The sequence below is a fragment of the Diadema setosum genome, chromosome 16 (genome assembly GCF_964275005.1).
Source record: "Diadema setosum chromosome 16, eeDiaSeto1, whole genome shotgun sequence".
Lineage (NCBI taxonomy): Eukaryota > Metazoa > Echinodermata > Echinoidea > Diadematoida > Diadematidae > Diadema > Diadema setosum.
In genome coordinates, this window is record NC_092700.1 from 4,138,219 (window position 1) to 4,154,352 (window position 16,134).

The 16,134-nt window shown below is 38.7% G+C and overlaps 1 protein-coding gene across 1 annotated transcript in view; it reads left to right on the forward strand.

The window, feature by feature from the left end:
* LOC140239962 (pre-mRNA-processing factor 6-like) overlaps positions 1 to 16,134 on the forward strand; it is a 28,667-nt gene that overhangs the window by 2,086 nt on the left and 10,447 nt on the right. The window contains exons 2-17 of the mRNA XM_072319776.1: positions 1,139 to 1,198; positions 2,296 to 2,395; positions 3,015 to 3,133; positions 4,515 to 4,593; positions 5,912 to 6,006; positions 6,414 to 6,624; positions 7,529 to 7,688; positions 8,280 to 8,407; positions 8,851 to 8,977; positions 10,070 to 10,188; positions 10,912 to 11,074; positions 11,605 to 11,713; positions 12,254 to 12,323; positions 12,623 to 12,744; positions 14,192 to 14,285; positions 15,100 to 15,264. Coding sequence (XP_072175877.1) covers positions 1,139 to 1,198; positions 2,296 to 2,395; positions 3,015 to 3,133; positions 4,515 to 4,593; positions 5,912 to 6,006; positions 6,414 to 6,624; positions 7,529 to 7,688; positions 8,280 to 8,407; positions 8,851 to 8,977; positions 10,070 to 10,188; positions 10,912 to 11,074; positions 11,605 to 11,713; positions 12,254 to 12,323; positions 12,623 to 12,744; positions 14,192 to 14,285; positions 15,100 to 15,264 — 1,921 coding nt within the window. The remainder of the gene's footprint in view (positions 1 to 1,138; positions 1,199 to 2,295; positions 2,396 to 3,014; positions 3,134 to 4,514; positions 4,594 to 5,911; positions 6,007 to 6,413; positions 6,625 to 7,528; positions 7,689 to 8,279; positions 8,408 to 8,850; positions 8,978 to 10,069; positions 10,189 to 10,911; positions 11,075 to 11,604; positions 11,714 to 12,253; positions 12,324 to 12,622; positions 12,745 to 14,191; positions 14,286 to 15,099; positions 15,265 to 16,134) is intronic.

The following is a 16,134-nucleotide window of genomic DNA, read 5'->3' on the forward strand; positions in this document are numbered from 1 at the left end:
ACTCTGACATCTTTTTATAAAAAATTCGTAATGAGAAAAATAAAATCAGTAGCCCTATATAAACAACCTGATCTTGTGCATATACAGTATTTCAAATTACCGTACTATTCCACACTGATAGAGTAAGTGCGTACTCCAGTTTGTTAGCAAACTAATCACATTGTTGTAGGTATGACAGGTTCACTTTCTTTGTCAATTCTGCCGTCAGTTGACCTAAGGGCGCTTTTTCTGGAATCCCGCAATGTGACGTACCATCACATCACGCATCCAGCACACAGACAGCGCGCAAGATCGCTCTGAAAATCTCACAGCTTGCGCGCTGTCTGTATGTGCTGGATGCGTGATAAATGTGATGTGACGTTGCGTTGCAGGTTGATTAAGAATAGTTGTTACCATGGCAACCTTCTTTGCTATAAGGTATCCATGGCATTATAAGAATTGTGATTGTTAATTTGATTAAAGAGATGTTTATATTGGCTTATTTTTGTTTTTACTGCATGTTTTTATGATGTGAAATAAGGAATACACATTCTGTTACCAAAAAGAAAATAATTTGTTGCCATAGCAACAGGTAAAGACGTCAGTTAGAAAAATGGCAACAAGTGGATTTGTGTTCAGCTCAGCACCTCCAAAATAGGGGAAATAGCACAAAAAATCACGATCTACAGAAAATTTTGAGAAAACCCCAATATTGTGACAATTCGCCATTTACTATAAGTGCAATAGTGCATTAATTTCCATGAATATATTAATTTCCGATTCATTATGATCAGCGTGGCTACACATACCCACTTCCATTTATTAACAGTACCCCAGTAGTGCTACTGCTCTACCAGGTACCTTTGAACTATGGAATGGAGTCCAAGAAATCATACTTCATAGATCTGCTGCACCTTCATAAATTGACAACGCAGGCTGCTGTTGTGTGTGTCAATTTAAAGTGGACATACATTGTAGGAGTACTGCTATTGTGCTATTTCATTGACTGCTGTCACTGATTGCTATAGACCGAATTTTCTGGATGTATACATGTCAAAAAAAAAAAATAATTGTGATTCATTTTTTTTTCTTTTTTTTTTTTTTGCTAATGTTTTGTTTTGCTTACGTTCTGTTTTGTTTGATTATTCTTTTGTTTCAGAGCCACAGGATTCACGACTCGGTCTGACATTGGTCCCGCAAGAGAGGCAAATGATATAAGGTAAATCCCTCCACCAGTAAGTTTTGAATACAGAGGGTGTCAAGCCCCCACTTGAGCAGGGTAACACCATACCCTAAGTTGAACGTACAACATAGAAGTAATAATTCCTTTCAGCAGCTCCTCGGAACTATCGCTGGATGATAGTGGAAATGTTGTATTGTCAGTGAGAGGTGGCATTAGTCCAGGCTAGAGGTCACATGACCCTGTTTTTTTTTTATATTATACCCGGTACAATGTTTCTTGATGGTTTCTTGTCAATTCGAGGATGCTGATTTCAACTCTGATTGATGCCACTCGCGTAACCTTGAGCATTTTTGGCAAAATGGACTGCATGGTGTACAAAACAAGTGTAAATCTCACTTAGAAAATGTACATTTCAAGTGAGTGTGCAGACAAATTACCCTGCAACTTTTGTACAACATGTACAATGTCTTTCATCTACACTGCATGTTGGGGAGATGTCAAAGAATTTTTTAATATTCTTTTTCTTCTCCCTCTTCTTCTTTTTTTTTTTTTATTAACTGTTGCTTGGTTGTCAACATTGCTGCAAAACAGTTCAGTTCCCAATCAAAAAGTGGTTTATCACTTTCCTTTTATAGTTTCTTGATGTACCTTATATTAATCTCCCAGTTTTTCTACCCCTGGCCTTCATGTGGAATAATTATATCTAGACCAAACACACTGTATTACCATTAGCCATTTTGAACAACTGAGCAATTATAAAAAAAAGAAAATAAAACATTCAAACACTAATAGTTGTCAATCCTTTATGGGAAGAAAAAATAAATATTATACTGCTTGCAGTCCCCCCCCCCCCAAAAAAAAAAAAAAAAAATCATCTCCAGTCTTTAATAAAACAAGATGCTTTTCTGTGTCGTATTGTGTTACATGAAATATACTAGTATTTTGATTAAACCTTTTGATATTCAGGTATATTGTTTAGAAATAAAACAAAAATGAAAGAATGAGTAAATGAATGAATGAATGAATGAATTATTGTATCCCATTTGTACTTCTTCCCCACCACACCCCTACCCCCTCCCCAAACATGGTAGCCAAATTATTAAGTATTTATAACTGTACATCTTCATTTGCAGTGATGATCGCCACCCAGCGCCCAAGAAGAAGAAGAAGAACAAAGATGATGATGATGAAGGGAGTGGGGATGAAGACCTCAATGACTCCAACTACGATGAGGTATATTGTCATTCTCCATGCTACTTTCTATAAAAAAACACCAAAATAAAAAAAAGCACTACTGTAGAATTTATGACGTGTATTATGTATTTTTTATGTGCATTATTCATGAGCCCTCTGGCTCAAAGTGCAAATCAACCCCTTCAAAAATGAATCAAAAGAATTGGGAGAGGTTTTAATAGCAAACTAAAATATCAAGAACAAAAACATCTTTCTCATTATTATTGTTATTTTCTTTTCTTTTTTAAATATACTAGCACTGACAACTTAGTTGGAATGTAATGTGTTGCACCTGTGAAAATGTGTTACTAAAATTCTGTGGCTTTTTTGCATTAGTAGTTGCACCCTGGGTAGTCCTTTCACTATTTGAAATTGAATTGGACATGATATGCCTTTCTAATTTCACCAGCTGTGGCATTTAAGTACATGTATACCACTATTCACATGTGAGGGTAAGCTCTTTGCAAATAATTGCGACACAAGTTTTGACATTTTTTTACGGCGAGAACGATGAATCAAAAAGACATGACCCTAATGTTGGCCCACATTTCAAAATCTTTACAATGAAAATGTTCCTAGTGTTGTCTAATTTTGTGACTTCTCACATTTCTCACCCAAGTTCACTGGCTACGGCGGAAGTCTCTTCTCCTCGGGTCCATATGAGAAGGATGATGAGGAAGCCGATGCTGTGTACGATGCAATCGACAAACGGATGGATGAGAAGCGCAAGGAAAGAAGGTAGTTTGTCAGGAGCGACGAAGAAGAAAAATAGATAGATGTCTTTCCATGGAAAAACAAACAAACAAACAAAAAACAATCAGGAATGATTTCCCTCTCTCCTAGTTAACCCTAAAAAGACTGGGCTATTTTGGTAGCTCGAAAGACTGGGGGGGGGCCTAAAGGGCCCCCCCTTAAGATCTCGGCCATGGATCGCGCGATCGCCGCGGAAATTTGCACAATGGTAGTGTGAGATGTAATCTACAAGATCGTATATTTAAATTTTCCAAAATAGTCTTCTTTTATCTTATTTTGATTAATTATGCTAATTTATGCGAGAAATCAGACCTTTTTTATCTAAATCAGTAAATAAAGCTCCAAAAGTGCTCATTTTTGGTCTAGATATTCTTTGTAGCATTCTTAGCAAATGTACTTGAAAAAAAATTCGGTATCAAAATTAATTTCTTATTTATTTTATTGTTTTATGAATTTCTTATGTATTTCTTTGTTTTTTCGACCTTTTGTTTTTTTTGTTTTTTTAGCAAAATTTGTGGCAGACCCTATTTGAAGCATAACACTACTAAAACAAATTGATTTTAGCCATTGAGAGTAAAAATAAGCATATTTATATGAACCATGTGATAAAACTCAATTTGTATTGACTTTGTACACAAAATCACATTTTTGAGCCATTTTCGGTCTCGCGTGCATGTACATAAAGTTATGTAACTTCAGAACCGTACCCCCGGGCGTCACAAATTTGGTGTCAAAATGTGCGGGAAACTCGAAAGAAAAAAGTCATAGAGCATCGCGGCGAGAGCATTGTGTGTTGCTGAGTAATCGCGCGAAATGTCGAGGGGGGGGCCTTTTAGGCCCCCCCCCAGTCTTTTTAGGGTTAAGCCTGCACTGCAAGTGTATTGTAGATCAGGCCTCTTTCATTGGTAAACTGGAAATTGCAACTTTTGATGTGTTTTGGTTTCATTTTCTTGAGGAAACATTAATCACTAAGATATCTAATGTAAAATAAAAGACTCAGAAAGCATTGCAAAGTGGCAGTACTACATACTTCAAAATCTAGAGCTAGACAGCAATGCAGCATAGAATGTAACACCTGAGAGGAAATGAAAAGACAGGATTGTGTGAAACAAGACTATAAAAAAAAGAAAAAAAATATATATACCCCAGTGGGCATGGGAAAACAGAAGAAAAATACACAAAACAAGAAAAGGACACCGTGCCTTTGTGATATGCCCTTATACAATTTTCACTCCTGGTTTGACTATTAGCTGTATATAAATTCATAATTTCTCTTAAACTTGGAGCCTTTTGAATGTATTTGTATCACATTCTGCATTCATCTTAGCTCTGAAAGGCTGTTATTGTTATAATTTCTTGGTATCAGAGAGAAACGTCTCCGGGAGGAGATTGAAAGATATCGCCAGGAGAGACCAAAGATTCAGCAACAGTTCTCTGACCTCAAGGTGAGTCTGAATTTATGATGCTTTCCACATCACATGACAAACTGGAACAGGCTTTGATTTGTGAGGCATTATAGGATGAAGTCATCGGGTACACGTATTGTAAAACATGATATTTTCGCAGCATGAAATTTTTGGGAATTGGAGCTGACAGCTTTTTTCGTGACATGAAATTTTCGTGAGTTGCCGCTAAACATTCAGTGGATATAGTGTAGACAAGAATGTTCACATGCATATTAATTTCGTGAATCTTGGCTCTTGCAAAATTCATGAAATTAAAATGCACGTAAACACACCTCGTTTTACAGTAATTTGGAGTTATCTTGTGGAAACTGTGTCCTTGTCTTATTGACACATGATTTCATCTAGATCTAATGTCACCATCATCTCATTCAGAGTACTATATATGGCACATATGTTGTTTGTCTGTTTGTTTGTGTTTGTAATTGGAACAAATTTCCAATCTGTTTGATATTATTGGTCATTGAGAACCTTAGTGTCAGACTGGAAGATAAAGTGTTATCCTGTTATTAAGAGAAGAAGAGAGCAGTGTCCAGTCTTGAGGATGATTAACATTTCATTTGTCCAATTAGTGTCAATTTTTGGGCACTTTGATTATTCGCTGACTATCAGCCTGTAACAATAAAACCGCTATGTTGTACATATGGGGTATACACTAGATGAATCTGTGAGTAGTAGTTCTTTGAATCATTTTGAATCTTTTGCCATCTCCTGAACCACAATCATTCAGCCCAAGGTGGAAGTTTGTAATGTTTTCATAGAAATGGAGAATGGAAACTTGAACAAGTTCAAGGCAAGGTTATTTCCTCCACTTATCAGAATGGGTATTTGGACAAGGCCTCATACTTGTTCTTGTAGCAGGCATGTGTCCATTTATATCACTTGCCTGATAGTCAGTTTGAGTTGCCTGGGGCAACTGGGCAATAACAGAATTGTAGCCCCTACATAAAAGTACAGTGAAAAAAATACATCAACACCAAAAGGTATTTTGATAATACGATATCACCCTCATCTAGACACAGCAAGACACATTGACACATACATAAACCAATATCTGCCTATCTAGCTATCTATCTATCTACATGTATTTATCTATTTATTATATGTATCTATCTCCATGTATCTATCTATCCATTAACAAACTGCCATACCAAAAGACAGGAGGTTAGGGTGTGAGCTGCACAATAAAACCTGCAGTCCTCACATAGAATGTGGTTCTCTGAAAAGGCCACTATTGCTCTTTTTGTGAATTGGTTTTGGTCATCACGATGCTACATGTGGATCCTTTTAAACTCAACAGAGAAAACTGGGAGAGGTGTCGGAAGATGAGTGGAACAGCATCCCTACGGTGGGAGATGCCCGCAACAAGCATCAGAGGAACCCAAAAGCAGACAAGTACGTATGTCAGTGTTTTAAAGGACATTCAATATATTTTCACTTTTGTAGCCAAAGTATGAATGAAAATGCACTTGAATTATCTCTTTTTAGAAAGCCAAGGGAATGATATTATTTTGAACATACCTCAATTGGTAGCTAGTTAATGGAATGTGTACTTTTTATGAAAAGAGAAATTTTGTGGGATTCCACAGTAGGTTGTAGTAGTTTTGTTATATTGTTGTCCAAAGTGATGTCAAATGACATACATGTAATGAATGGATTTTCTGACTTTATGTGTTTTACTGATATTGCTGCTTTCACTCAATGCATGTTTATATATGAGCTTTGGTTTCCTTTACATTGTGGAAAAAAAAAAATCATGAGGTTTCATTGCTTTTAGTTGCTTTCTTCCATCCGGTCTCCAGGATTACCCCAGTTCCAGACAGCTTTCTGGCCAAGCACGCCATGGGGCAGGGAACATCCAACACTGTCGATGCCCAGATGCAGAAGTACGGTGGCCTGCAGACCCCCTACCCTGGGGCCATGACCCCAGGGATGTTGACCCCCACTGGGGAGTACGATCTGCGGAAGGTGGGCGAGGCTCGAAACACCCTCATGGGTGTCAAGCTCAGTCAGGTAAAGAACTTAAAGGAACTGTGTAATGCAATTGTATGTTGACTTGTGTTGACTCCTGATACCCTCAACATCCCTCATCTGACCAAATGAATATCTAGATAAGTAATGTATATTTACCTCTGCCAAGGAATTTAGGAAGGAGGTTATTAAAGTGATCATCGGCATTGGTTTGACTGTTTGCAAAATACATTTCAACTCAAAAATTTGTGTATGGATTAAAATGAAACTTGCATACACGTAACAAGTCCATATTGACACAGTGAACATCTCATTCAAATGTTACTGTAATCCGGGAATTGTCATGGATTTTTGAAGAATTTTTTATCTTTTGGCATATATGGTCAATGAACTTGGTGTTCAAGCTGTGCATACTGGAGGTTTACATACATGCACAAAAGTGCACGCTCTGCTCTGGCAGGGCGCAGTGCAGTGACATAAACAAAGTGCTACTATTTTGGGAAATTTGAGTTGCTGGCTCCAGCGTGACGGAGGTCTGTACTCTCTGAGTGTTTTTCTAGTTTGTTATACATTTCTTCTATTTTCTTTAGATTACCTGGATACGCCCACAAAAACCTCCCATACCATACGTTAAACGTATCTATCAATCATTGATAAAGTACTTTTTTTGTGACTTGCAACGGACATTGGAATGCACCCTTCCCTAAATGGAGCAAACCCTGCATGTTTCCATGTGTACATGTATGTTACTAGTTACTAATAATGTGATTTTAAAGGACATTGCAGGGAAACAAAAGGACTGTTGAAATGACTAGTGAAAGACCGAATTCTGTGTTTGAAACGTGAAAAAAAAAATGAGGCAAATAATCAGTCATTTGATGTTTGAAATATGATGTAAGCTAGAGACCCATAAAAGGAAATTCATTTGTTTGTGGTCCCCTACCAGGTTTCCGACTCTGTGGATGGTCAAACAGTGGTTGACCCCAAGGGCTACCTCACTGACCTTCAGAGTATGCTGCCCTCGTATGCTGGCGACATCTCAGACGTCAAGAAGGCCAGACAGTGGCTGAAGGCTGTGAGGGAAACAAACCCCAACCATCCACCTGGTAAGTGCCTCTTGTATACAACATGGTAGGTAGTAACTACTTAGGTAGTAAGTAGGTAGTAACAGCAGTAACTACATGTGTGCCTATGTACTTCCAGCGCTACATTGTAGGCCTTCGTCAGTGAACTTTGCTTCTATTCATGTACATTTAAACAGAATTGGGTGTCTCCAAAATATTACTGTAAAAGTCTAAATTTTTGCCGTGTTGAAATTTTGGGGCATTTCGGGCAACCAGAAGCTACAGGGTGTAGCACGAATTTGAAATAAAGGCACATGAATATTTTTCCTTGCCAAATGTTCCAGTAGTTGATGTCTTAATTTTGTGGAATTCAAAATATACAAATCTCTTCTTACACGGCTAAACAAACAAATCTGAGGAATTCATGGAGTAAGAATTGTACTGTGAGAAAGACAGGAACAGAGAGTGAGAGAGAGGGAGAGAGAGAGGGAAAGAGAAGGAGAGAGAGAGAGAGAAAGAGGGAGAGAGGGGGAGAGAGAGGAAGAGAGAGTGTGATAAAGAGATTATATCGCTCCAGATATGCCGCTATGTTGTGCATGTCTTGTCACATCTTCTCTTTCCCCTGCCTGGCAGCGTGGATTGCCTCGGCCCGTCTGGAGGAGGTGACCGGCAAGCTGCAGGCAGCCAGGAACACCATCATGAAGGGGACAGAGATCTGCCCTCGCAGCGAAGAACTCTGGTTGGAGGCTTCAAGGTTACAGGTCAGAGGCAAATTAAAGTAGCCCAGGACCACAAAATCAATGAACAATTACATTTATCTCTAAAATCAATTGATTGTTGCCTGAAATAAGTTACTTTATGAATCCATTATTCACAATATGATGATTATTATAGATTGAAGGACCAGCAGTGATTTCAACTTGGAATATCTCAAAATGTGCTTCAAAGCAAAGTTGCAACCATGTTTAACCCATTGAAGACTAGTCCTGATTATACTCGGGCAGATGTCTATGGAAAATGTGTGTTATTGCAAAATCAGTTTGTCCTCAACAAGTTAATACATTATACAAGTAACTTTTTTTTTTTCATCCAGAGGAAAAACTTTACAAGTTTGTGAGGACCCAACCTTTAAACTTCAACAACCCACATGCTTCCATTTACTCTGCCTCTGTACCGATTGTTCCGATGTCTTCATTATTTCTAGCCCGGTGACACAGCCAAGGCGGTGATCGCCCAGGCAGTCCGTAACCTCCCCGAGTGTGTGCGCATCTGGATCCGAGCTGCCTCCCTTGAGACAGACCACAGAGCAATGAGGAAGGTCTACCGGAAGGGTGAGTCCAGGTCAAGGCAAGGGGAACAATGAGTACATACACAACAGCCATGATTCTTACAATTAAAATTATGCTCAATATTCATAAAGGGCAAATTATCAAAGTTTTTTTACCGCCAAGTGTTATCACAGTGATGACAAGAGATACAACGTATGAATACCAAGAGTACATCAATTTTAAATCAACTCTATCCTAATGGAAACCAATCAAGATTGACCACATAGATAGAAAGAAGTAAGAGTTCTACATAGGTAGAAAGAAGTAAGGTGAAGTTCTACATAGGTAGAAAGTTCTACATAGAAGTTCTACATAGGTAGAAAGAAGTAAGGTGAGACTTGCATTTATCAAGATATAAGAATTATTTCAAAGTATCCGAGAGTTGACTCCAGAGATTCACGATTCAGAATGTATTAACCCTTTATGTGCTCTGCAAGTGTCAGTTGGTGCAGAAAATTCCATACATGTAGGATTGTATACGCTGTACAGTCCCTGGTACAGAGAGAGTTAAAGGTACATGGTAGCGGTGTTTTAGTCAAATGTGTACACGGGCGCACAGCACAAGTTTCCTATAGAGACCTACGCTATCGACTCCTCTTTAGCGCATACGCTGTGACCCACTTCTCCGAGTTCGAAGAAGTCCGATTCACTGTAGTCAGTGGTCAGATCACAGTTCGGCTCATGATTCGGCTGAGGGGGATGACAGCTTTAGCAAACTTCTGTTGTAATGTCATAATAACAAGCACATATGCATGCACCCTAGCATTACTACAGACTGCGCGATGCGCAGAGAAGACAACGAAGGCAACGTTACTTAGCAACACCTACGCACTTTACTCTTGATGACAGCTCAACTTCGGTAATCTTCGTATCAACGCTAGCGGTGATCGACAGTATCATCAACAGCGCCCTCTCACTACTGGGACTATGCACCTTTAAATTCATTCACAGGCAGATAACATGCAAACACTTGTAATGCATGACCAGACATCCACACACAAGTTTTGATTTTAGACTGAGGTTCTTTTTTGCCTTTTTCATTCGTGAGTCAAACATGTACAATGTATTTCCCTTTTATTTCTCATCAATGTGAAGCCCTGGAGCACATCCCCAACTCGGTGAGATTGTGGAAGGCTGCGGTAGAGTTGGAGGAACCAGAGGAAGCCAAAATCCTCCTGAGCAGAGCTGTGGAATGCTGCCCCACCAGTGTGGAGGTGAGACAGAAATTCTGTATTGTTTCGGTGGTAGCGAGGTGGTGGTGTGGCATTGGATGTAACGATGATGGTGATTGTGATGAACCTGTTGAGGACGAGTCCCGAGTATACTTATGCAGGAGTCTATGGGAAATGCAGCCGTGTTGTAGCAAAATCAGTGTGTCCTCAATGGGTTAATGTTCCATGATGGTGATTATGCTCAAGATGATGGTGTTGGTGATGATAACGATGGTGATAATAATTATGATTGAATGATAATAACGGATAATGATGATGATAATGGTGATAGTGAATTCCAGCGATAAAGATAATCATGATGGTAATTGCAGTGATGATTTTGAAGGCAAAAAGGACGTACCAGTGGTTGGTGGTGGTAGGTGTCATGATCATGATTGTTAATGGTGGTGAGGTTAAGGATTCTTTAATACGGTGTTGATGTTTACCATCATGATGATGTTTAATGGTAGTGATGCTGATGAAGTTGATGAGCATAGAGATGAAATGAGTAGGGATGACGGTGGTGATGATGATGACGATGGTGATCCTGAAAATGACAAGGATGGTGATACTCCAGTGATTTGCTATTGTAATGGGTAAAGATGCAAATGGTATGAAGGATGATGCTGGAATGATATCAATAGGAGTGAGAAAAGCCTTGATGTTAATCACTGATGATGATCATGATAATGATAAGTCATATTCATCCATGGTGCCTCTTTGCAGCTGTGGCTAGCTCTCGCCAAACTTGAGACCTACGACAACGCCCGGCGGGTTCTCAACAAGGCCAGGGAGAACATCCCTACGGACAGGAAAATCTGGATTTCTGCCGCCAAGCTGGAGGAGGCGAACAAGAACTTGGGCAACGTGGAAAAGATCATTGACAGAGGTATCGTCTTACGCCTGTGTGGTGGGGAGGCGTATTCAACCCTGAATTTGGAGCCTTTCTGACCACTAAGCAATTAGTTTAATATCGCATATTTTATGCTAACAATTTTCTCTTTTTTTTTTTCTTTTTTTTTTTTTTTCAAATAGGGACCTCTGGAAAATTTGTAGCTTATAATGCATAATTATTACGTTTTACCTCACATAGACAAATCAAATTTGCACCTGATGTCTGCACAATGCTTGGAGATATGTGTTTGATCTTTTAACCTGTTGAGGACGCTTTGATTTTGCTGCAACACGCATTTCCCATAGAAGCTTGCCCGAGTATGTTCAGGACTCGTCCTTAACGGATTACTTCCCCATGGAGTAGTGTAAAGTAATATGCAACCAAACAACCCTATGATCATGGGAGATGATTTGCTATTGACTGCTAGACACTGGACACTGGACTCCAAGGGGTTAACAAATCTGTGTGTACAAATTTAGTATATTCTGAGTGGACTTTGTACTGCTCCTATCTAACCCACTCAGCTATCACGTCACTGAAGGCTAACATGGTGGAAATCAACCGAGATCAGTGGATCGAGGATGCAGAGGAGTGCGAGAAGGCGGGGAGTGTTGCCACCTGCCAATCAATCGTGTGAGTTTTTAAAACAGAAACTGGGGAAACTTGAGTGTGGAAACTTTTTTTTTTTTTTTTTATGCAGACATAAGTATGCAGTTAAACAAAGAACATTCTAGATACATTGTTATCATGTGTGTGTATCTGTTTTCATTCTTTTTCGTCAATTAGTAAATTGATGGATGTATAAATCAATGAGCAAAGGATGAATGAGCAATTTCTTTTTTCTTAATGAATGGATGAATACGTTGTAGATGAATGAATGAGTGGAGGTTAAAGTGACAGGCTAATGGAGTGTATGAATGAATGAGTGAATTGATTAAAAAATAGGACAGATAGAGTGATTGAGTGAATGTATAGATGAATGATAGACTGACTGAAGGTAGAATGAATGAGTGAAGGAATAAATGAATGAAGCAAAGTACTAATTATTGATATTCTCTGACCAATTGACTCACAGTGTGTGAATTAAATCATACCATTACATATTTGACAATTTGCATATTAGTACACAAGTCCTCTCAAATAAATCATTCTTATTTTCATGTTCTTGTTCAGACGCGCCGTCATTGGAGTTGGCATTGAGGATGAGGATCGTGAAACCACGTGGATGGACGATGCGGATAGTGTAAGTCTCAGACTTATCTCGGTAGTATTATAATGCAGTGACAAATCTATCCTGCACTGCAGTAGGTTTCTATCTGCATTTGATAATCCAGTAGGTAGGTCCATGTAAGACCCATTCTGCAGCAATCAATTCATCGTCATATCATTATAAAAGTTAGCACCTCTAAATTTGCATCTGACTGACAAGTTTCCGTACATAGATGTAAATATGAAGAATATGGAATGGTGTGATGATAAAGTAATTCAGTAGGTTAGTCATACATATGACCTCGACCTTCTGCCCCTCTCCTCTCACTTCAGTGTGCTGCCCACGGAGCCCACGAGTGCGCCCGAGCCATCTATGCACACTCCCTCACAGTCTTCCCCAGTAGGAAGAAGATCTGGATGGATGCAGCCTACTTTGAGAAGAACCACGGAACAAGGTTAGCATCACCTGTCCAGAATGTGATCTCTGTAGTGTAGACTGGATTATCCCTTTAACCCTCTGCATACCCCACTAATTTTCAGTCCATAGATATGTGTGTGAAATCTGAGCAATTTGGACTCATCAGCACACAGGAGTTAAAGGCACCGTTTACCATTGGGAGTAGTGATTTAAAAAAATGTTTTGAGTTATCACATGTGATGCATACATGTATGTGTAGGTCGGTTGTATCACAAAACATCCTTCCATATGAAAATTTTGCAATAAGGCCTGAAATATAAGGATATACAATATTCTTTATCACTTTTTTTCTCAATAAACCATAACTGTAGACAATTTATTATAGAAACAATTTTATTGCAACTATTGTTCACTTTTTGTATATTTAACAATGATACTTAACACTGATTATATTGATTATTATTTTTACATTGGTTGTTCCTTTCCCTAACTCACATTCTACAACATTTTTAAAGCAGTAAAGCAGGGTGTTTGATTCATCTGTAAATGGTAAATAATGCCTTTTACCCATTGAGGATGAGTCCCGAGTATACTCGGGTAAGAGCCTATGGGAAATGCGTGTTGTAGCAAGATCAGCCCGTCGTCAACGAGTTTGGACTGAAAATGTGGCAGACGAACACAATGACTCTGATCATTATGAGTCAAAATCATCCAAACACAGCATTGACATGTTTTACATTTGTATTTTAAAAGGAGAATGAATTCCAAATATGCAAGTGGTTTGAGTGAATATGGTGATACTAGTGGAACATGCCAGTGAAAGTTTGAGGAAAATTGCGCATTCTGTTCAGTTAAAAAGTTATAAATTCTTTTGGTGCAGCCATTGCTGGATGAGAAATCTACAATTTATGGCTTCACATGGGAAAAAAAGAAAGAATGAAGAACAATATCAAGAAAATATGGAGAAAATTCAATATATTTCCACGTTTCCAACATAAAGAAAGAGCACTTGACTTTATTCCTCTTCAGAAATCAGGGTAAATGATACTACCCTACCATGTCAGTACAAAGTCAATAGAATGGGTACACTCTAAGAACACATAGATTTTGTTGAAGACTAGTATTCGGACCTTTGACCTCTCTTTCTGTGTTCATCTGTTGTTTACCCTCACCGGACAATTGGTTCAAAAGTTACGAAATTTTGAAGTTTTGCTGCAGCCATTGCTGGATGAGTTATCTACAATTTATGGCATCACGCATGAAGAACAATATCAAGACAAATCAAGATATTTTCACTTTCCCAGCATAATGAAATGTGAGTACTTGACTTGAATACCTCTTCCAGAAATCAGCAAAGCGGAAAGAAGTGGTAAAAATGTGTACTTTCCATAAACAAAAACTGATTTATTTTGGAAGAGTACTATCCTGACCTTTTCCTGTCTTGTATTTGTCCCCCCCCCCCCCCATCTCCACCACCACCACAGGGAATCCCTGGAGACTTTGCTACAGAAGGCTGTGGCTCACTGTCCCAAGGCTGAGGTTCTATGGCTGATGGGGGCCAAGTCCAAGTGGATGGCAGTAAGCATACAGTTCCATATCAACAAAATGGGTCATGGCATGGAGTCATGGAGATTCTTTCATAGAATTTGTTTTTGGTTGTACATTTTGAATCAATTTTAGAATTGCAGTCCTGAATGGTTTCAAACATGTTTGGAAGTAAACCCGTACACTTGATGTGGAAGTGAGCAAGAGGGGCAATCATTTTCACTTGGTTCTCTATTGTCTTTTATGTACAGATATAATATTTTATGTACAGATATAACATCTCATGCACACTTAATGTTTAGTTTGAAGAATAAACTTGTATAAATTCTGCCAAATGATGATAATAGATGAGAAATGTATGGATTCATTGTAGTTGCCTATGTTTTTGCACTTAATCTCACAAAGTACAAAGTTGGGCCAAATCTGCCAAGGGTACTTATGATGTTGTAATGTACAAGAGTATACTCTCTCACAAATATGTTGTAACAAAAAAATGGATCAGGGAGAAATAGAAAGAACAAAAAGAAATTCTTAAGCGTTTTGAAAGTAACAGTGAACTCTGTTAGAATAAATGCAGTTGTAATGAAATTGTTATTACAATAAAGTAAAAAATTCAGGTCCCAAAATTATCTTCTTAATAGAACTTTAAGTACACCACTATACTGTTTGGCAATATTATAATTGTGCAGTGACAAAAAACAACAGTTACAACAAGCACAAACAAACAGAGAAAACAACACAGGTCGAAAGGACTTTTTAATAACGAGATTGCACTGTACTTTATTGAACCTTCCTCGTAACTTTCCACCTCTATACTCCAACCATTATTCCACCTTCCAACCCCCAGGGAGACGTACCAGCAGCCCGTCGCATCCTCGCCCTGGCCTTCCAGGCCAACCCAAACAGCGAGGAGATCTGGCTGGCTGCCGTCAAGCTTGAGAGCGAGAACAACGAGGACGAGCGAGCCAGGAGACTACTGGCCAGGGCGAGAGGCAGCGCCCCCACAGCCAGGGTAGGGTACAACTTTCCCCTGCAGGTCTTACGCTAATGAATAATGCAGACCAGCTTGAGCCCCGAATCAGCACGAGCTGGCAAACTCAATCACTTTTTCATACCAAACATACTGTCTGTATTGCAGAGCAGAAATAGATCGGGGGGGGGGGGGGGGGGGGGGGAATACATATCATTGCTGGGGCGACATTGTATCTACAAAATATCAAATATTCAGGAGAGGAAAAAGGAAAAAAAAAACAACAACATGGCAGCCAAAGCACTATATCAAATTGGTTAGTCTTTCCTTTGACATGCTGTGGTTGCTTCATTTTGGGGTAAGGTACCTAGAATTTCTACAGGACATCACTTAAGTGATTATCTGACAATTAATCCAAAAAAGTCTTTTTCACCAAAATTTGCTGTACAAAGTCTTCTCACTTAAATGACAATGTGTATGTTATACAGGCTGGTAGAAAAACTGATTAGTTGTGGTTTAATGTTGATGAATCCCTTTACAAAATCCACCTTTTTTTTTTTTAGCTGATCATGTCCCAGTACATAAAAAAAAGGGACTGATTCGGCAGAGATTCAGAAAACGTTGAGTTTTTGGTCCATTAATTGAATAAAACTGTATGTCAGTATAATTATGTCGGTGTATCATATCATGTCAGTGGCTTTACTTACCCCCTTAATTTCTAATTTTCATCACTAGTGGACAGAGTTTAGGGATATATTCTCTATTTATACATAGATACGTACATACATACATAAATACCAAATTTGATGTATGCTATAGAGTGTCTCAACTACTGAATTTGTTTTGTTTCTTCTGCTACAGTATCATTTCTGCAAACATCTGCAATGTTAGAAGATTGCATAGTTACAAGAG